This window comes from Amblyraja radiata, chromosome 26 (genome assembly GCF_010909765.2).
Source record: "Amblyraja radiata isolate CabotCenter1 chromosome 26, sAmbRad1.1.pri, whole genome shotgun sequence".
Lineage (NCBI taxonomy): Eukaryota > Metazoa > Chordata > Chondrichthyes > Rajiformes > Rajidae > Amblyraja > Amblyraja radiata.
This window is the reverse complement of record NC_045981.1, coordinates 32680110-32703159: the sequence shown is the minus strand read 5'-3', so window position 1 is coordinate 32703159 and position 23050 is coordinate 32680110. Positions and strand designations below refer to the sequence as shown.

Below are 23050 nucleotides of genomic sequence, written 5' to 3'. Positions count from 1 at the left end.
TGATTGACTTGGCCACTCAAGAATTGACCATTTATTAGCTTTGAAAAACTCATTTGTTGCTTTAACAGTATGTTTGGGAGAATTATCTTGCTGTAGAATGAACCACTGGCAATGAGTTTTGAGGCATCTATTTTAACTTGAGCAGATAGGATGTGTCTATACACTTCAGAATTCATTATGCTACTACCATCAGCAGTTGTATCATCAATGACGATAAGTGAGCCAGTACCTTCAGCAGCCATACATGCCCAGGCCATAACACCCCCACCGATGCAATGGTATGCTTCGGATCTTGGCAGTTCCATCTCTCCTCCATACTTTGCTCTTTCCATCACTCTCATATAAGTTAATCTTCATCTCATCTGTCCCCAAAACCTTTTTTCCAGAACTGTGGTTGCTCAAGTACTTATTGGCAAACAGTAACCTGGCCATCCTATTTTTGTGGCTAACCAGCGATGTGCATCTTGCAGTGGACCTCTGTATTTCTATTCATGAAGTCTTCTGCGGACAGTGGTCATTAACAAATCCACACCTAACTCCTGAAAAATGTTTCTGATCTGTCGGACAGGTGTTTGGGGATTTTTCTTTATTATAGAGGGAATTCGTCTGTCATCAGCTGTGGAGGTCTTCCTTGGCCTGCCAGTCCCTTTGCGATTAGTAAGCTCACCAGTGCTCTCTTTCTTCTTAATGATGTTCCAAACAGTTGATTTTGGTAAGCCTAAGGTTTGGCTGATGTCTCTAACAGTTTTATCCTTGTTTCTCAGCCTCATAATGATTTCTTAGACTTTCATTGGCACAACATTGGTCCTCATGTTGATAAACAGCAATAACAGTTTCCAAAGGTGATGGAAAGACTGGAGGAAAGACTAGGTGCTGAGTGCTCTCTTATACCTGCATTAAGGAGGCAATTAAACACACATGAGCAATTACAAACACCTGTGAAGCCACATGTCCCAAGCATTATGGTGCGCTGAAATGGGGGGGGACTGTGTATAAACACTGCGTAATTTCTACATGGCGAAATCAAAATGTGTAAAAATGGCCTTTATTAAAATCTGACAATGTGAACTTTAACCACGTGATTTTTTCTATTACAAATCTCGAATTGTGGAGTACAGAGGCAAATAAATAAATGATGGGTACAGAGGCAAATAAATAAATGATGGGTTCAATCCTGACTACAGGTGCAGTCTGTACGGAGTTTGCACGTTCTCCCTGTGACCACATGGATTTTCTCTGGGTGCTCCAGTTTCCTCCCACTGTCCAAAGGCGAACAGGTTTGTAGGTTAAATGGCTTATGTAAAAGGTAAATTGTCCCCAGTGTGTAGAATTGTGCTTGTGTATGGGATAATTGCTGGTCGGCGCGGAATCAGTGGGTCCAAGGGCGGGTTTCCACTGTATCAAAGTAAATGTTTTGAAATTAAGGACATTAAATTTTCATAAATACTTAGCACGTTGTGCTACTTCCATAATTTAATTTAAAAAAACTGTTCAATTGGCATTGTGGAGACAAGGGCTTTCGTTACATCACCCAAACCCTCCTCGTATAAAGGGACAAATGGATCAGGCTTTCCTCAGCTGGACAAGCACTGCTGTCCACCAGCTGGTTCCAAGATGTTCCCGCACCATTACACACTGTTGTTTTAGTTAAGGAAACTTTCATTTTATTTTAAGCCCCTTTGGGCCACAACCTGAGTTTATTGCTAATTCTAAATTAAGTGAATGGGATTTCAAATAAACCCTGTGGAGCTTGCCATCTGATTTTAAATTATTTTAATGCTCTGTTTTATGTGGTACTTAACCGAGAAGGAAACAGTGCCAATTAAACTAAAGTTTTTGCAACTGATCAATGGACAATCACCTAATGAATCGAATTATTTCAAAATGCCCATCACAAAATCATTGAATCATTACATCAGGCATTTTAATTGTTTTATTGTTCGGATTAGAAAGATAAAATTATCAGCTTTAATGGAGTGGTGGTTTTGCTAACAACTTGTACTTCTGGTGCAAAGCCTGAAACCAGAGCAGATTAAAATGCAAGCTTCCCTCTCATCTCCCCACACGAGAGCTCAACAAGGGCGGCACACGGTGGCCGCAGCGGTAGAGTTGCTGCCTTACAACGTTTGCAGCGCCAGAGACCCAGGTTCAATCCTGTCTGCACGGAGTTTGTACCTTCTCCCCGTGACCACTTGGGTTTTCTCCAAGATTTTTGGTTTCTTACCACACTCCAAATGCGTACAGGTATGGAGGTTAATTGGCTTGGTGTATGTGGGCCGAAGGGGCCTGCTTCCGTGCTGTATCTCTATAAAAAGTTTCCTGGTCATCACAGCCACAGTCCATTGATGTGAAATGAGGAAAAAGATTCTATACACTGCACTACCTGAAGAAACCACAATATCTAAAAGCCATTTGCGAAAGATGTGAGCTACAGCATGTGTTTATTCTTAATAGCAGGTGCCTCACAGTATTTTTGCTGACAATGCACAATTCCACTAATTCAACATCCCGTATACTAGAAATAATGGAATTAGATCTGATGATTACATTGCACTCACATGCCGTAATAGTGCTTCCTCTCCAAGTGCTCTGACAAGACCTTTGGTATCCATTTGTCCAAGTCTTAAAATGTATAACGGTCTCCCATCTGTTTAAAAGCAAATTGTAACACGGTATTACTTGTTCCTATTATTAATAGTGAAAGTAAAATGGAATGATTTAAAAAAAGATTCAGCCAACAGTATTTAAAATCCTTTGATTTTCAAACTTAAGGAAATTCAGATACTCTCCATCAATATGAAAAATTGAGATGAAAACATGCAAAATAATTAGAAAAGCAAATCATTGTAATGTTTATTCCACACAGCATCTAATTAGTATATTTAGCAAACATTTTGTCAACATTATTACTGTCTGTGATTACGATCAATTGTTGCTTCCATAAATCTAGCCACAGCACATCAGTTTAATGAACCAAAAATTCACAAAATAACAAGAACTATTAATTTTAGTCTCCCGCATTGGAAGCAGTTCAGAGAAGATTCACAAGGTTGATTCTGGGATGAAGGGTAAAAATAAAGAACTGCAGCTGCTGGTTTACCAAAAGAAAGACAAAGTGCTGGAATAACTCAGCGGGTCAGCAAGCATCCCTGGAGAACATGAATAGGTGACCTATCAGGTCAGGGCCCTTCTTCAGACTGGAGAAGGGTCCTTGCCTAAAACAGCGCCTATCTTTGTTCTCCAGGAATGCTGTTTGACCCACTGAGTTACTCCAGCTGTTTGAATCTTTTCCAGGATTGTCTTATGAAGAACAATTGAGCAAGTTGAGACTACACTCATTGGGGTTTTGAAGAGCATCAAGTGATCTTAATGAGTTACTCCAGCTGTTTGAATCAAGATGCGTAAATGCTAAGTCAATGCTTCCTTTTGCCAGAAGGTCTAGTACCATGGAGCAACAACCAGAATAAGGAGGAGAGAAATGAGCAGTGATTTCATCCCAGACAGTAATAAATATAATTAATTCTCTTGCCAAGAGCTGCAGAGGCCGATTCACGGAATGCATTCCAGATAAAGATTTTTTTTTAGAATACAGTAGAGTGAAGTATTATGTAGAATGGGCAAAAAAGTATAGTGTAAAAGATGCAGATTGGCTTTGAAGTTGAGGGGCATTTTACATTAATAAGAAAATGATATGTTGTGCCACTGATCTTGGAGGCAAATATTATTATCCTGCCCCTAGCTCATTGTAGTCATTTTGCAGATTTATGACATCTGTCAAAACCCACAAACATTTGCATGGTTACATGCAAGGCCATAATTACTTTGTGGCTATTGGGTGGTTAATAGAACCTAGCACTTTAAGCAAACATTTACACATTAGTACTGCGACAATTGAGCATAAAATGAAAGTTAACATTTTATTACCTCGGTCATGATGATGCCAACCTCCTGTGTAATAATCAGGCAACACCTGAGGTGGTGTCCAAGTCTCCAAGAGGTAGTCGACTTTGTGTTGTTTGCGCCAAGTCAAGGACTGGCACAGAAGCTCTCTTGCTTTATCAATATTGAAATCACGTGCTCTTAAGAAACGCAGAATGTGTTCATCCTTTGGAATCTGTGAAAACCATAACACAACAACAGTTATGAGAGAAAAAGTTCAATTTCCTTTTAACTGGAAATTTAAAAAACAGTTCACTTGATCAGTTGTTTATCCAAATGTTACAGTTTCTGATCCAAATCATTCAGTTCAATAAAATGTTGGAGTAACTCAGCAGCTCCGGCAGCTTCTCTGGAGAAGCCATCATTTGCCAGGCTTTGTCTCATCCCCACCTCGCTTCCAGCTTTCTCCACCTCCTACAATCAGTCTGAAGAAGGGTCCCAACCCGAAATATCACAGAAATAGACATTATGTGGGTACAATTGTGATATTTAAAAGACCATTAGACATTGGGACCCCTCTTCAGACAGATTGTAGTAGGTAAGATATGGAGTAGGTAGACTGATAGGTAGATATATGTGTAGGGCATTTTGGATTTGTAGATGGTTGGAAAAAGGTTGGACTGAAGAAAGATCCCCACCCGAAACATTGCCTTATTCCCTAGCCATATTCTCCAGAGATGCTGCCTGACCCACTGAGTTATTCCAGTACGTTATGCCTCACTTTGCAAGCCAGCATCTTCCATTCCTTATATGGTTGCAGTCCTGGTTACTGGCTCAGAACCACAGTAGGAATACTAATTTAATAATAAAAATGCTTGAAAGTAGTTTAAACTTTGCGCATGAAAACTGGGAAACACTGCAATGATCGTGCCACTGAGCAGATTAAAAAGCAAGTTATCGAATACATTAGCTGGTGAGTCATAGAATCACAGAAACCATTTTTAACTAACCGATAGGCTGGGGGTGGGGGGGGGGGGGGGGGGGGGGAGATGGTGTGGGGCAGAGATGGAGGGAGGAAGGCTGCAAAAAAAAAGTTTTGAAACTGATGCTTATTGTATCTACCAAGGCAAAAAGGGTTTGCGAGGATGTTATTGCTACTGGAAGGTTTAAGCTATAGTGGTTGGGTCTTCTTTCCCTAGAGCGTAGGATTTAATATAGGTATATAAAAACATGAAGGGTACAAATAAGGTGAACAGCCACAGCCTTTTCAGGATATTGAAAAATTAGAGGTCATAGGTTTACGGTGAGAGGGAAAAGATTAAAAGGAAATCCGAGGGGCAAGTGTTTCCCACACAGGATATGGCGCATACATACGAAGCTGGCAAAGGATGTGGTAGAGTTGGGTACAATTGTGATATTTAAAAGACCATTAGACAGGTAAGTGGACAGGAAAGGTTTGGAGGGATAACGGCCAGGCACAAACATGTAGCATTAGCTTAGTTAAGCAACTTAGTCATCATGAATGAGTTGGGTCATGCTTCATAGCTCTATGACTATGAGATTCATTTATAATTTCCTGAATGTATCAGCAAATTAGACAAAATCAATCAAGCTTAATGCACGGATGTTTTCCAAAAAACTATGGATTACCTGTTCAAAATGTAAATTACCGATTTAGAGATGAACTATAATTACCTATTAAAGTTTCATATAACTACTATTCAAAATTCTATTGTTGTGCTTTTATTACATTTCATTATAACACCATTATAAAGTAATGTCAACAAAACTAGTTTATATCAAAACACACCATTTTGTGCATCCATAAGGGAAAAGCTCTCCAAATTTAACTAATCAGGCTTGTCCCAGATAGCAAACAGAATAAGCCTGCACACTGTTGTCCCATATTTAACAATGACCCTGAATGTAAATTATCACTGAGAATATTTTGTTTAGTCGAGATCAATAATAATAACACTAAAAAGTCAGGAACATCAACTTAAAGAACTGACAGCGAGGCAATTGCTTGCTGCCAGGAAGCAGACTAGAAGTGACAGATGGTGAAATACTGGGTCAGGTAACAGGTTAAGATAAACTAGGTCATTCTGCTTTTAAATCCTTACCTTGCCCTTGTGTGCTTCCTGAAGCCATGCTCGAAGCCTAATGAGACAGCTTTCTTGCAATGGTGTCAAATCACCCAAATAACGCTCAATATAATCGGCTTCTAATTTATCTAAAACACAATTAGAGCTTAATGTTACACATAAATTAGAAACATAGAAACATAGAAAATAGGTGCAGGAGTAGGCCATTCAGCCTTTCGAGCCTGCACCGCCATTCAATATGATCATGGCTGATCATCCAACTCGAATTGAGGGAGCTCACAAATTGAGGGAGCTCACTCTTTTTAACCTGGAAATGCTGTACTTGTTATCACGTTTAAATATATAATTTTATTAGAAGAGAACGATTGATGTTTCAGCATTTTTAAACCAAATAAACTTTGAAAGTATTACCTATTCCAGGGGCGGGGAACCTGCAGCCTTAAGGCCACATGCGGCCTTCTAGGCCATTAAGTGCGGCCTTTTGAATGAATCTAAATTTTGTAGAACAAATCCTTTTATTTTTTATTAATATGTTTTTGTTCATCTTGTATTATTTTTATTTTAATCTTAAAATGAATCTATTTAAAATACCAAAGAGTAAAAGAAGATTCAATGAAATAATCTTCCCCGACTGACGGCCACAATTAAAACTTGAGTACAGTTATCCATTGATCAATTTCAATTTATTGAGGAATTTAATGCATGAGGGCTATTTTAACAAAATAATGTACATTTTGAAGTATATCTAATTGAAGTTTCTTGGATGCGGCCTTATTAGTTACAGCTAACTTAATGCGGCATTCCGACCTGAAAAGGTTCCCCACCCTTGACCTATTCCCATGATTTTCTCATTGGTTTATTTAAATACTTATGAGGAATACATTACTGTTTCTCATTCACGCCTGAACAAAATAAATGAACATGATCTATTTTTAAGAATGTGCAATGATATGTAAATAGATACGTGAAAGAAACAGGCAATTGAACAGCTAAGGGAATTAAAATCTTAGATGTTTACCATCCGGTGTTCCAGAGAGAGAATCAGGTGAATTATTTGAAGCAGCAATTAGATCCTTATTGACGTGTTCTTCCTTTCTAACTGCATCACCTCGATTGGGAATGGCCACAGCTGGAGAGGATGTCAGTTTCTGGACAGGAACTGGTTTTTCAACGTTAATTTTTAATATTGGTGTCCAACGTGGTGCAGAGGTAATGCCTTCTTCCTCCAGCTGTTTTAGGTAATATTCAATTATTTCTTTCCCCTAGAAAATGTACATACGCAGCATGTTAATTTACAAATTCAAAATGAGTACAGTTATCCATTGATCAATTTCAATTTATTGAGGAATTTAATACAGGATAGTCCAATAATCCAATTATGATGCACATTTAATTTGGAGATTGTATATAGCCTATAATCTCGGAATACCCCACCTTCTTTAGCACCTGATTATATATTTAAATATTATATTTGTATCCAAAAGTTAGAATAATTATAAAAATATGACAAATCTTGAACGACATGCAGTTCCCAAAGTGTTCAGAGAAACAGCATGGAAACAAGGCTTTTTAACCATCTAGTCCATGCCGACCACTGATCACCCATTCACACAGGTTCTATGTTATCCCACTATCTCATCCGCTCTCTACACAACAGGGGCAATTTGCAGAGACCAATTAGCCTACAACACCGCACAGAAAGTGGGAGACGTGCAAACTCTGCAGTCGCAGAGAGAACATGCAAACTCCACACACACTGAGATCAGGATCGAACCAGGGTCTCCGGCACTGCAAGGCAGCAGCTCTACCCGATGCATCACTGTGCTGTCCTCACTTTTCTTGTATTTTATTCCAGGCAAATCAATGAACTGAATTACTGTCCGAGAGATAAACACACCACATTATCAGCCATAAACAATGAACAAAAAACAAGTTAGTCACTTGTTGATTGTTGTGGAAATAAAAATCACTGGGACAGAAGGCAACCCATCTTCTGGCGCGCTGGGATTACAGCAGCACCAGGCAGCTCTTTGCACCACTTCATTGCAAATCAAAGATGCAATACAAGAAGCTAGAGGTGGGTCTGACCAGGAGTAACCAAACGTTTCAAACTATAAAAACGATGTTATGGAGCAAACACAGCGTTGTTATAAAATGACTCCTACATAAAACACCGATGATCTAAAATTAAAACAGAGAAAGGATTGACATGGGTAACTATAATTCAGCTTTGGATTTGCAGCTCTATCAGACTTTAGAGATACCGCTTGGAAACGGGCCCTTTGACTCACCAAGCTGCACCGACCAGCGATCACCCGTACACTAGCACTATCCTACGCAATCTTACTGAAGCCAATTAACGTATAAACCTGCATGTCGTTGTGGGAATGTGGGAGGAAACCGGGACACCCAGAGAAAACCCGCACGGTCACTGGGAGAATGTACAAACTCCGTACAGACAGCACCCGTAGTCAGGAAGGCAGCAACTCTATCAGTGTGCTGCCCCTAAACAAATTTAATTTCACAATAATTGGAAAATAATATCAGAGTAGATAGGCATGCATGTATTCTACAATTATGTTAAGAGTTTAAGACTCACCACATTACTAAATAATATAAATAGTCATGATAAATAGGCTTGATAGTTCCAGCTATTATCTTTATCACTAGGCTATATCTGCATTCGTATAGATAGGATAAAGATAGACAGACATAGAACTAACCCTTTCATTAACATACCTTTTTTATACTGCTGGCATATTGTTTCATTGCTATCTTTTCAACAGTACTTTCAAACCCAAAAAAAGACTTGATATCAAGACTCGCTGACTGCTCAAAGCAAGTCCAATCTTCATTTTCTTGATGAACCTAGTAGCACACAAGACAGGTCATTCCTGGTTCACACCCGATTTTTAACAGTTCCAGATAATGACCATCACTCTACTTAATGCAATTTTCCTTTTTTTAAAACACTGCCCACTGATGAAATACATACATTTACTGAACATTTTAAAATATGGTTTAAACTTTACACAATGTAATATATCGTTCACAAAGATATCAAGCTGTCAAAATGCAAATATTTTGCATTAACAATGGTGCAAAGTATATTATCACAAAAGAAGGGCTCAAAATACACGGCTGTTATTATTTCTATTAGCTCACTGCACTTGATTATAAGATGCAATCAAGCGCGAGGATTACAGTTAAGGTTCCACAGATCCAGCAACTGGCCACTTAACTGAAATGGGGCTAACCTGGTTTTGGTTTATTGTCACATGTAAACCAGGTACAGTGAAAGCTTTGTTTTTAATACTACCCAAACAGATCAGATATACAATACATAGATACAATCAAGTCAAACTCAAGTACAATAGATTAAACAAAGGGGAAGATACAGAGACTATAGCTCTCAGGATTGTAATACAATCATTCCATAGACAAAGTCCAATGCTTTCAATTGATTAGAGGCGACTTGGACAATACCCTAGCTAATGGAAGGACCGTACAGATGCCCGATAACAAGCTGTTTTGGAGTGTGGTGGTGCATGCTTTCAAGCTTCTGCACTTCCTGTGTAATGGGAGCAGGGAGAAGGATGAATGACTGGGTGGGACAAATCCTTGATCATGTTGAATATAGATTCTAATTGAAAGTATGCATAAATAGATGTTTTTAAAAAATGACCAAATTCACACACACCAGTGATATTAAAATTCAATTACTGCTGTGAATTATTTGCAAGCCACATGTTATCAAGTATGACCAAGCTCTAGGGTGTGATGTGATTATGTTGTTACTGATAAGAGCTTTCAAGAGGCAGCAAATGGCTCGAAACTTTGACATGGCATTGAGTATCAAACCCAGGCCTCATCAATGGCAGGTTATTTAATCAGCGTTAAAAAAAACTATGCTAATTTTCCTCACTCTTAATCAAAACAAGTAGAATTAAAGAAATTAATGGAAAAGCAACTCAAAGGCAGCAAATGTCCATCTTTTAAATTCAGTCTCCAAAATGTGCAGTTCATTAATATTAAGAATGGAAAAACAATATTTCTTCACAATAACAATATTATATTACCATTGTTTCAACATTATAATTTCAGAGAAACCACTTATCGACAGAGCACACAGGACCCTCTGGCAGCGACCCGCACCCTCTGAACCTCCCCGGCCCTTTGTAATGCATCTACACTACTACCATACCCTGGAAGATATCATACGCAAAGCGTCATCGACAAGAAACATCCAATACCAATGTAAAAAGATCCAGATCTTCCCCGACTACCCACCAACCACCGCGAAACGGACAGCACTCTTCACTAAAACCAGAGAAATGCTACGGGACCAACCCGGCATCAGATCCGGCCTGCTCTATCCAGCGACACTCCTGGTGACCAACAACGGCAAGCAAACTTCATTCACCGATCCCCAAAAAGCACAGGACTACACGGAACACCTCCTCAGAACATGGTCAGACACAACAAAAAACATATAATACACTGGATGGTCCAGCCTCTCTCTATTATATATAGTCCCTCTGGTCCTCACCTTTCACCCCACCAGCCAGCAAATACAACACATAATCCTCCGCCATTTCCGCCACCTCCAACGTGACCCCACCACTCGCCACATCTTCCCATCTCCCCCCATGTCTGCCTTCCGCAAAGACCGCTCCCTCCGCAACTCCCTCGTCAATTCTTCCCTTCCCTCCTGCACCACCCCCTCCCCGGGCACTTTCCGTTGCAACCGCAAGAAATGCAACACCTGTCCCTTCACCTCCCCCCTCGACTCCATTCAAGGTCCCAAGCAGTCGTTCCAGGTGCGACAAAGGTTCACCTGTATCTCCTCCAACCTCATCTACTGCATCCGCTGCTCTAGATGTCAGCTGATTTACATCGGTGAGACCAAGCGTAGGTTGGGCGATCGTTTCGCCGAACACCTCCGCTCAGTCCGCAATAACCTACCTGACCTCCCGGTGGCTCAGCACTTCAACTCCCCCTCCCATTCCCAATCCGACCTCTCTGTCCTGGGTCTCCTCCATTGCCAGAGTGAGCAACAGCGGAAATTGGAGGAACAGCACCTCATATTCCGTCTGGGGTCCTTGCGTCCTTATGGCATTAACATTGAATTCTCCCAATTTGGCTAGCCCGTGCTGTCTCCTCCCCTTCCTTAACCCTCTAGCTGTCTCCTCCCACCCTCCCACCCTCGGGCTCCTCCTCCTCCTCCCCTTTTCCTTCTTTCTTTCCCCACCCCCCATCAGTCTGAAGAAGTGTTTCGGCCCGAAACGTCGCCTATTTCCTTCGCTCCATAGATGCTGCTGCACCCGCTGAGTTTCCCCAGCAATTGTGTGTACCCTCTCTCTATTATATGTTTGTGTTTCACAAGTTCTCTAACTGTTGTTAACTAATTAATTGATACTATGTTATAATCAGTTGTTTTAGTTTCTTATATTTTTGGAAAGTCGCCGAGCTATTTTTAAGGTAAGAAGTAATGGAGGTAAACAAGTAGAATTAAAGAAATTAATGGAAAAGTTACTTAGTAGAGAAGCTTCTTAACTTTAATATTTAGTTTTTAAAATTTATTATTTCTTTAATTTCTTTTTATTTCCCATAGTGAACTCGCGCCATAACTATTTTGGTAATGGCTAGAGATATTTTAGCCATTAGCTATTGTTGTTAGGTATGTTACTATTTCTAATGCAGAAAACACAGAGAAAATCTGACAGGGACAGATCTATTCAGAAAGACCGATCTCTTGTAGATAAAGACACCCCATATGATACACAATTGGGATGCAAAGTAACGCAAGTAATGAGACTAGCACAAAAAAAGGTTTGACATTCACAAGTTGGAATACTACAGGAGTAAACAACCCAGTCAAAAGAGGCAAAGTACTGGCTAGTTTGAATCACTGAATTCAGATATAATGTTTTTGCAAGAAACACATCTAAAGAATGACTCTATCAATAGACTCAGGGCAAAATGGATAAAATACATATATCATACAACCTTTTCCACAAAGACAAGAGGAACAGCAATATTAATAAGAAAAAGAATACCCTTCATTCATAACAAAACAATTGCTGACAGGGAAGGACGATATCTGGTCGTGACAGGGGAAATACATCCTTAACTCTAGTTAATGTATATGCACCCAATAGCAAGAATTTCATTGTCCTATCTGGGACACATGACAATAAGCTCTCTTGAATCTAGACAACCCTTCATTCTTCAAAAAGGTCTTTGCCCTTATATCTGATATATCTCAAACGAACCTAATAATAGGAGGAGACTTTAACACTGTTTTGGATCCATATCTTGACATCATCCACCAAAAAGATCCCAAGAAACAATTCAAGCGAACTCCTAAATATGTTCCTCAAAAATATGAATCTTTCAGATATATGGCAGATCGAGAACCCTGCTGGTATTGACTACTCTTATTACTCCTCCATACATAACTCATACAGTAAATCGATTACTTCCCGGTAGATACAAAATTAATACCCTTTACAACAAATGTTAAATATCACAATATTGGGGATCTCAGATCACAGTTCTCTCACTTTTTCGCTGTACTTGGAAAACATGACCTCATCATATAGTACCTGGAGACTGAACTTGCAGCTACTGACTGAAAAAGAGTTCTATGAATATTTAAAAACCCATATTAATATTTATTTTGAAAGAAATGATATCCCAGAAACCACCCCTGCCACATTGTGGGAGGCCTTTAAAGCCTATTTGAGGGGATGTGTAATCTCATTCAAAATTGCAAGGAAAAAAAATAATTTAAAAAAATAGAAGAATTAGAAAAACAGATCCAACAGGGACAGGGATAACGCACTCTCTCCCTCCCGATTTACATAGGAAAACAGCAAATTTGAGATATCAATATAATCAATTACTCTCTGCAAAAATAAGCAAGGCGTTTTTACACTCCAAGTAAAAATACTTTGAATTTGGAGACAGACCGCACAGATTATTGGCACGACAGCTAAGAAAAATGGAGACTGACCGAACAATACATAAAATTAAGAGTAACAATGGAACAGCGCTAACAAAATCTAAAGACATAAATGATAGATTCCTAGAGTTTTATTCCAGCCTATATATGTCCAGATGCACTGCAAACTCCCCTGTCATGAATTACTTTCTTAATAAATGCAATCTCTCCAAATTGAGTGCAGAAGAATGCAATGGTCTTAACTTTGATCTCTGTGTTATAGAGATTCAAAAAGCCATCTTGTCTCTTAAAACTGGTAAAGCACCAGGCCGGCACCCTACCACTTATGTATTTATTTATTTATTTTTATAATCCACTTTTTTTTAAACCCATTATTAATTTATTTTTTGAAATGTTTTTATAAACATGCCATCGATATTGTTTGTATAATACTCAAATGTTCTGTTTTTATATGTACATTTGGAAAAAATGAGCTTGGATAGGGCAACATAATCTGTACCCATTTTTTGATGGCTCAATAAAATGCATTAATTTAAAAAAAAGAAAGAAAATCAGATGTTTGGATAAATTATGTCAGAACACCTTTGTGTCTAACCAACCACTCACCCCCCTGCCCAAAACACCCCCACACCATATTTCTGCCTATAATCTAGCCACTGAAGATCAATTTGCTGAGACTGCAATTTTCTTTCACTTGAATTTGATTTAAAGTATTTTGCAAACTGATAACATACAGTGTAACAGCAGAATTCATTGATGACCACTCGGTTGGCAAAGGTTTCATTGTGGGCTTCAATTTTCAATGTCCTCTCCCGCCAGTTCAAAGAGTTCTTCTGAATAAAGTAGATGTAATCAACACCTGCAATCTGAGGTTTAAAGAACAATTACAGCAAAATCTGGGAAACTTCTAATTGTGCAATAATAATAATAAAGATCCTTAATTTTTCAATGCAATAATATAGCATTCTTGTATCATATATTTAAGTCACCAAGAATTGCAAACTAAGAATTAAACAAAATAATCTCCAGTGAGAGAACAGACATAGAAAGTGGTTCATGACACCATTGGAGGGATGCACATTCTAACTTGTTAATGTAACCTAAACAAACATTTTCCAAGAATCAACACAATATACTTTGATACAGTTTTTATGCAGTGTTGCTACTGGCTATGTATGCTCCATTTTAACAAATTTGCAGATGAAAGAATGTAATTGCACAGCTCAAAAAACAGAAACGAAACGAGGGAACACACAAATCATTGCAGTACAAATATATATATATATAGAACTAGTTGGACGTTAAGTGTAGGAAGGAACTCCAGATGCTGGTTTACATCATAGACATAAAATGCTGGGGTGACTTAGAGGGACAGGCAGCATTCCCTGGATAGAACTAATGGGTGACGTTTCAGGTCGAGACCTTTCTTCAAACCTGAAATGTCATCCATTCCTTCTATCCAGAGTTACTCCTGGTTTTTGTGCCTATCTTAGCTGGATGTTAAGTTCCTTCACCAGATTGAAAAAGATAAACTAATATAGTTACAATTTTTGATTAGATCTACATCTGCACTGGCATATTATTTTTAAAAAGTCAATAGTAATTTTAGGCATGGTGATTTTAGGAAAATAATAGGTTTAAGGAATGTTTTAACACTGGAAAGAAAAAAAATAATCCACTCTGCCAGTGACAAAGATCATGACTAATCTATATTACTAAAAGTGTGATCTTGACCGCTTTTGGCCCACTGTGCTGCGATTTGCGAGAGAATGCCGCCACCAACGGCCGTCATTTTTGGCCACCTCGCTCAGAGCCCCCGTCCGCCTTCCGGGACCAGAGGAATTTTCCCATAGATGAAAAATCAGAGATATTAATGTTTAAAAAAAAATCCCCATTCTCTCTGCTGCCCTCGCTGACGGCAGGGGGAGGGACTATAAAACCCGGAAGTGTAGTGCCTCACTAAGTCTCTGCCAGACCCAGGAAGCGAGAGGGTCACGGATCTCTTAACTGCGAATAACACTGAACGCACATCAACACCACGGTGAGTCCCCTCGATGCGGCTCTAAAGTGGCTGCAGCCCAATTGTTTGCCTCGCCTTTTTAACAAGTTTGTGTTCACAAAATGAATTTTGGTTGTCGGGTGGCTGCAGCCCAATTGTTTGCCTCGCCTTTTTAACAAGTTTGTGTTCACAAAATGAATTTTGGTTGTCGGGGGGCTGCAGCCCAATTGCTTGCTCGCCTTTTTAAAAAGTTTGTGTTAACAAAATGAATTTTGGTTGTCAGGTGGCTGCAGCCCAATTGTTTGCCTTGGCTTGGCTTTTAAAATCGTTGCAAGTTGGATGCCAGCCCAAGAATCCATTTGGCCCACAATGTCTATACTGGAAACCAGTACCTTCGGCCCGCAACACCCATACTAGCGCAACAGACAGCCCCCCCCCCCCCCCCCCCACTGGCGAGCAATATTGGAATTGGTGGAGAGGTGGAATATTGCGTTGGTGATCAGCCCTCCCGTGTGTTGCTGGGACCCAACGGGCCCCACTGAGTTTCTGTCATATACCCACCTTTTCCACATAACATAATTATTAACATCTTTCAATCACAAATTTAAAATGAACATTTGACCATGCATCTATTACTATTGAGAAGCAGGTTTCATACATCTATCATTTGCAACTTTTCACAACAGAAAATCCAACATCTAAGCGTTAGACATGACCCTTACACTGCCTTCATTCTTGGTAAATAAATACTGCGCCTATCAAGTGCCCAACATTGTTCACAGTACTACAGATATCCCTACCAGGATTCTGTATAGTTACAATCAACGTTCAATTCACCTTTTTCATTAGTTTCTGCTACTTTTCCATTAACCTGTGATCATCATAGGTGCCAGTGACATTTTGGAACCTCAGTCCAAGCTTTTATTTTATACTTTCTTTCATTCGTTTTAGTTTCAAAATATATTATCTTGCATTTGCCAGAAATTAAACTTATTGCCTATTTTTTTTTCTTATTTACTAATTTCTATCTACTTTTGGGTCATCATTTTTTCCTGAATAGGATTCATATCCTAACATTCAAGTCATTACAAATGCATTGAATAGTTGCACCATGCAGATCCTTGTGGAAGACTATAGTCCATACTGGTACCTGCCCAGTGATCCTATTAGCCACATTTCTACATTTAATAACTACATTTCTAGCCAGATCAATAAAAGGCTTTCACTTTAGCAAACATATTTTCAAAATCCATATAAATAATGGCCATTGACAATCTATTCTCCACTACATTACCATTTACAAATGAAAGCATTCAGGGAATTATATTACTCTTCCCCTTGGTGAAAGAGTCTAGTAATTTTCCAACAGGAAATGTTCGGCAACTGAGCTTAATTCCACACTTTATTTTTGTTATTCAAATATAAATATATATCTATCTATCTATCTATCTATCTCCGGCACAATCTGTCAATAATCCGGGACCTGGCTCATGAGTTATGCCCCTGTCCCACTTAGGAAACCTGAACGGAAACCTCTGGAGACATTGCGCCCCACCCAAGGCTTCCGTGGGGTTCCCGGAGGTTTTTGTCAGTCTCTCTACCTGCTTCCGCTATCTGCAACCTCCGGCAACCACCTGCAACCTCCGGGAACCGCACGGAAACCTTGGGTGGGGCGCAAAGTCTCCAGAGGTTTCCGTTCAGGTTTCCTAAGTGGGACAGGGGCATTACAATCTCACAGTAGTCACGCTCCCTTGCTCCCTATAAATTTACCATGCTCTGTTCCCATGCTCCTTATAAACTCACCGGGACACCGTTACCACTTCTCTTTTAAACTCAACAGATCTTGCTTCTCACACTTCCTCTAAACTCCCATGGTTCACTGGAAATTTTATATTACAGTGTAAAATGTACACAAATCTGAATGAGAAGCAGGTTGAGATATTAATAGGTGCAACATCAAACAGTTCTGAAAATTTTCTAGTTCGACATTATCAAAGTCCTAAGGGTGATGGATTATCTGACTTTAGTTGAGTAAAAAGGCACATAAGCTAGAAACTGCAGTACTATTTATTACCAGCAGATGGTAATGCTACCATAAATTAGAATGGGCTTATTTTATAATTTGCCTGCCAAAAGTTAGAGACAAAAACAGAGCAGCATACAAAATATGTTCTAACTAAGGGGCCTTGAATACTAATTTATTCGGTAGATTAGCAGTTAAGACAACCTTTCGCATACGTCCTTACAGCACAGTAACAGGCCCTTTGGCCCACAATGTCAATGTCATACATGATGCCAAATTAAACTAATCTCTTCTGGTTGCACATGATCCATATCCCTCCATTCCCTGCATATCCACGTGCCTGTCTAAAAGTCTCTTAAATACTACTATCACATCTGCCTCTACCACCACCCTTGGCAGCGTGTTCCAGGCACCTATCACTGTGTAAATAAAACCTGTCCCGCACATCTTTAAACTTAACCCTCTCAACTTAAAGCTATGCCCTCGAGTCTTTGACATTTCCACATTGCTGAAAAATGGTGTCTCCACACTATCTATGCTTCTTACATACTTCTATTAGGTCTGTCACCAATGCCTCGGAGAATGCAATCCAACTTGTCCAATCTCTCCTTATAGTCAAAACCCTCAAATCTAGGCAGCATTCTGGTAAACCTATTCTGCAACCTCTCCAAAGACTCCCCTTCTTTCCTGCAATGGGGCAATCAGAACGGTACACAATATTTTAATCTTTTTTAAATTATAATTTAGGTACATGAACACACTCACATGACTGTTTTATTATTACCTTTTTTAGTAGTCTCGGCGCATCCACGTCCAATTTGCAACGCCTTTCCAAAATATGAACACCCTCATCCTCACTCTTGTACTCGCTGGTAATGTCACTTCCAACAAACATTGGAATTAGAGGGCATGTTGGGAATCGTCTTTCATAAGCCTAAAAGAAAAGTAATTATAGCAAATCATACTTTAGACTGAGCAAAAATTTTCAGATATTTGTACTGCTTAAGTTCCCTTCAAAGTCATAGTACAAATAGTACATAGTACATATTTGTGTAAACCAGTTGCATCTTTCCTGATTGCCTTTGGGCAGGACACTGGTGTCAGTCAAATAGGAGGTGATTATTTTCACTTTTAAATTCAAATAAAGTGCATGGTTACATATTTAGGGACCCTTTCTAAATTAAAAGAATGGCAGGAGAGATCAATCTTGCGTGTATGGCTTGCAACATGAGGGAATTCTAACAAGCTCCTTAAAGTTTGGAATATTATGTGGTGTTTTGTTTGTCACATTGTCAGGACATGAGAGGGTGGCGAGGAGATTCATCAGGATGTTACCTGGAATGGAATTCTTCAGTTCTGAGATGAGACTGGGTAGATTGGGTTTGCTTTCCTTGCAACAAGGGAAGCTGAGAGGGGTAGTCTGATATATGCACATAGAAATCAGAGATATATAGATAGGGTAGTTAGTAAAAAACCTGTCCCCGTCTCAAATGTCTAAGACCAGAAGGTGTAGGTTGAAAATGAAGTCCAAGAGCTTTATAAATCAGCACAGGAACCAGCCCTTCAGCCTGCAATGTCTCTGCCAAACATGATACAAAGATAAACTAATTTCCTCCATCAGCATACAATTCATATCCTTCCATTCCATGCATACCCATAAGCCTATCCAAAACCATCAAACACCATGAAAGAGATAGTAGAAATAATATTGTCACTCAGCAAATGGTTACAATCTGGAATGCACTACCTAAGAAGGTGGCTGAGGGAAATACTCTCGTAACATTTAAGCAACTTTTGAATTAGTACTTGAATCACCAAGGCAGAGTAAGCTATGGAACAAGTGCTGGTAAATAGGATTAGTGTTGATGGGTGCATGGTAGTCTGCATTGACACAGTGGGCCAAATGGTCCGTTTCTGCGATTCTGCAAACTCCTATAATGCTGGTGAACATCACAATAGGAAACAGTGGGTGGTAGTGAATAGTTGCTTTTGTGATTGGAAGCATGTGAGCAGAGTGCATCACTGAAATCTGCACTGGCTCTATTTTGATTTGTTGTGTACATTAAAGATTTTGGTGTGATTTGAGGAGATATTGTCAATACTTTCATAGATGGCACAACAGTCCTTGGCGTTATCGACAGTGAGAAGAGTAGTTTCCGGATGATAATAGTTAGTTAGTGAGACCAATGGCAAACTGAATTAATTCAAATAAATGCGAGGTGATGCACTTTGGTAGGATTAACAGTTGTAGGACACACACAATGAATGGTAGAACCTAAAAGAGTATTGAGGAACAGAGGGACATCCAAAGATCCCTGATGGTGACAGAACTGGTACATAAGGTGGTGAAGGCAGCTTGTGGTATACTTTGGAAGGTAGACACAATATGTTGGAGTAACTCAGCGGGACAGGCAGCATCTCTGGACAAGGAATGGGTGACGTTTCGGGTCAAGACCCTACTTCAGAGCCGAAACGTCACCCATTCTTTCTCTCCAGAGATGCTGCCGTCCCGCTGAGTTACTCCAGCATTTATTGTCTACCTTCAATTTAAACCAGCATCTGCAGTTCTTTCTTACACATACGGTATACTGCTTCATTAGCCGCTGATAGAAGAGCAACGGGATTATTGTGCAACTTTATAGAGCGTTGATCAGGCTATGGTTGTAGTAATGTGTACCGTTCTTGCACCAAGGTATCGAAAGGGCACAATTGCTTGGGATAGATGATACAGACGATTCACCAGGTTGTACCCGTGAATAGAGATTTATAGACACGAAGAAAGATTGGATTGGCTGGGATTGTTCTCGATAGAAGTAGATGTGGCTGAGGGGTGTTCAGACTGAAAGTGTACAAAATTATTGGTAGGAAGACAGGAAGAAATACTCCTCATAGCAGAGATGTCCAAAGCTAGACAGCATATGTTAGGTGCAAGGGAAAGAGATTTAAAGGGGATTTGAGGTCAAGTTTTTATTTTCACCAAAGCAATCTGGAATACATTGCCCGAGCAGTGGTGGAAGCAATATATTCCAGACTTCAATAATTAATCTACTTATCTTTTAACTATGTAGCTTGCGCCACTACCCTTTCACACAGTACATTTCTGATCGTAAATGCCGTGGGCATAATACTCCACCTGCCTTATAATAGTTTAAAATAACACACTTGCTTTCTGTCCTTTGTTCTTTGTTAATAATGCCAAAGATCCTATTTCCTTCATAAAAAACCTCATCTTATTCTGCTGCGTTCAAGAATGTGTAATAAATAATCGCAACTGTGTTGCCTTTAAAATTACTTTCAGCTATTGTCTTTTGGAAGTGTGTGGGGCTCAATACTGAAAAATTGGAGTCTACTCATCCCGTCACTTTTGCAACATCGAGTTCAACAACTTTTATGTCTCATGATTTTCTCTTTAATCCTTGCAGTATAATCAATAAATTTAAACTTTTCCTGACAAATAATTTGAATATCATTCTGCTGACCTGCTCTATTGAAAACGATCCACCTGGTTTCTCTGAACTCTACTCATAACCACAATACCCTAGCTTTGTTATATTATCAACTTTCACCTTTGGTCTCTCCAGTCTTGGTACGATACTAATCGCACTTGTCTAAATGCAACTTTAACAAATGTACCAAAGATTGACACAAAATGCTAGAGTACCCCAGTGGGGCAGGCAGCATCTCCGGAGAAAATGGGTAGGTGATGTTTCAGGTTGGGACCCTTTGGGTATAAACTCACATCTGCAGTTCATTTTTATGACATCTTTGTCTGCTCCACCACAAAATCTCCTCAAGGTATGCCTACTTAGAAGAAGTTCAAGTCTGAAGAAGGGCCCTGACCCAAAACGTCACCTATCCACTTTCTCCAGAGATGCTGAGATCTTTATTGGTTAAATAACAGTCAAACCAGTGCAATGGAGGTCAGTCCAACAAAGTGAATTAGGAAGTAAAATTGGTTTCAAAAAATCAGTGGGAAAATGTATACTGATTTACAGCCAAATGTGCAACCCTTGAGAAAGTGGCAATTTCCTGTGATAAGTCAGGTATCAATTGCCCTTTATTGGAAAAATGAATTTACAAATAAATATAATTATACAACCATGCAAATATATTACAGATGTAAAGTTTCTGTAGAGCTTGACGTGACTACATAGATGCTTAATCATTTTTTGTTGTAATTGCAAATAAAGAATATTAGGATTTATGAAAAGATTCTACAAAAATTGCACCCACAACAGGCCCAGTATCTTGCATATTATTAATAGGCAATTGCAAAAGAGTAGTTTGTTTTGTCTCACATCAACGACCTTTCATTAGAACTCTCATTTCGTCTTCTTTAAGCAAATATATAATTGTGCTCTTTGCACTTCACTGTTCCCAAAAAAGCAATTTAAGCTATGAACAGTCAACCACATGACAACACAGAGTCTCCAGACTCCAAAGATCAGTCTGCTTAAAAATATGTTGGAGATTGCTCGACTTTCACAGTTGTGCATTTCATAGGCCTTATTCAGCAAATATTATGTGGTATGTGGGTGCAGCCAAACCAGATTGTGGCAACATGATTTAAATATGTGGAATTCCTTTACAACATTAAAATTTATCGTCATCAAGTACATTGTTGTATTATTCATTAAATGCATTTGAATTAATCTGAATATGAATAAAAGCCATTTGGGCACAGATCATTATGAATCTTACATCATTTGCACGCACTGGAATGGATATCTAAAGATCTGTGCAGTATTATTCCCTGATGTGAGGTGAGAAAAATCACAAGATGATCAACTTGAGGAATGCCTTGGTCAGGTTTTCCTTTAACAGTTTTATCAAAAGTTTGTTGTTTTTCTTTATTGCTATAGGGCCAATGTTTGCTGGATTGTGACCTCCCCCCCCCCCCCCCCCCTTGAAATACAAATGACAAGCCTCGACCAGTGAAGAGCAGACCTCTACCTCAAAATGCCCGGCAGCCTTTGACTGAAGCAAACGCCAATGGAGTTTGTCAGGTATTTATAAAATGGTTCCAATATTTACAGATGTTTAAAAACTTAATTGAATACAAAACAGAATTAATTGAAAATGAATCAATTTCACAAATTTACTGAAATTGAGACATACCGATTTAAGTACAGCTTCTCCACTGCCAGGTTCTTAAACCGAAAACTTTTATACCCACTCAGAGGTGCTGCCACGTATGCTCAACTCTAACTCAATTACTCCGTTACTGAACTTTTAACTTTTTTGCATTATTTCAGATTTACTTATCACTAATTGTATCAGTAGTATTTATGATTACTAAGTATAACATTTGGTTTCATGTGAGCAAGGCATCTCATTGCATCCTGGTGTGTATGACAATAATCTGAATTTGAACATTCAGCTAAAGATTTAAGTGGCTATGTTCCAATGCAATGCTGGGCTTGCTCCCACCTCTGGACACCAAGGATTGGTTGATACAGGTGCACAACCTTTTATCCGAAAGCCTTGGGACCAGACACTTTTCGTAATTCAGAATTTGTCGGTCTTCGGAATGGAAATTTTTTAGCGTAGATTTTAATGGCTGGCTCAGTGGTAGAGTGCTCGGCTCATATCCGCAAGGTCGCGAGTTTGCGCCTTGATCCTGGCAGTTACTCGATCGCGAGTTTGAGTCTTCAATGTCGTTTTTTCTTGCAGAATAAATGTTTGTATGAAATGCAGTGTAGGAGAAGTGTACTGACTGTGTGGGCAGAACTTTGGAAGTGATTGCCCACCAGTCTAAAAAGCCGCTGTGTCTCCCTGTCCCTGGGATAGCAGGGGGCGATCAAACAGCACAATACCCCCCTCCCCCTCCAACTCCAGAGGAATCCGCTCCCCGATGGGCCGCTACCAAAGATCATAGAGGAGCTCCTCTATGATCTTTGGCCGCTACAGCGACAAGTGGCAATTCGCCCACAGCCCGAGCTGCGCCCCTTCATCCGCCACCCCAAGAACAAGACGTACCTTGCACACCATCAGCTTCTGCCCCTACGTGTTCCTCTGGAGTTGGAGCGGGGCTGGGCTGGAGTTGCTGCTGGCTGTGGGTCTCTGGGATCTCCGTG

At 39.6% G+C, this 23050-nt stretch overlaps 1 protein-coding gene across 1 annotated transcript in view; it reads right to left on the bottom strand.

Moving 5' to 3' along the window:
- Positions 1-23050, bottom strand: part of sec14l1 (SEC14 like lipid binding 1) — a 52760-nt gene that overhangs the window by 7232 nt on the left and 22478 nt on the right. The window contains exons 4-10 of the mRNA XM_033044621.1: positions 17758-17907; positions 13686-13817; positions 8724-8852; positions 7003-7246; positions 6003-6112; positions 3925-4114; positions 2559-2647 (exon numbers count right to left, since the gene is read on the bottom strand). Of these exons, the coding sequence (XP_032900512.1) occupies positions 2559-2647; positions 3925-4114; positions 6003-6112; positions 7003-7246; positions 8724-8852; positions 13686-13817; positions 17758-17907 (1044 nt within the window). The remainder of the gene's footprint in view (positions 1-2558; positions 2648-3924; positions 4115-6002; positions 6113-7002; positions 7247-8723; positions 8853-13685; positions 13818-17757; positions 17908-23050) is intronic.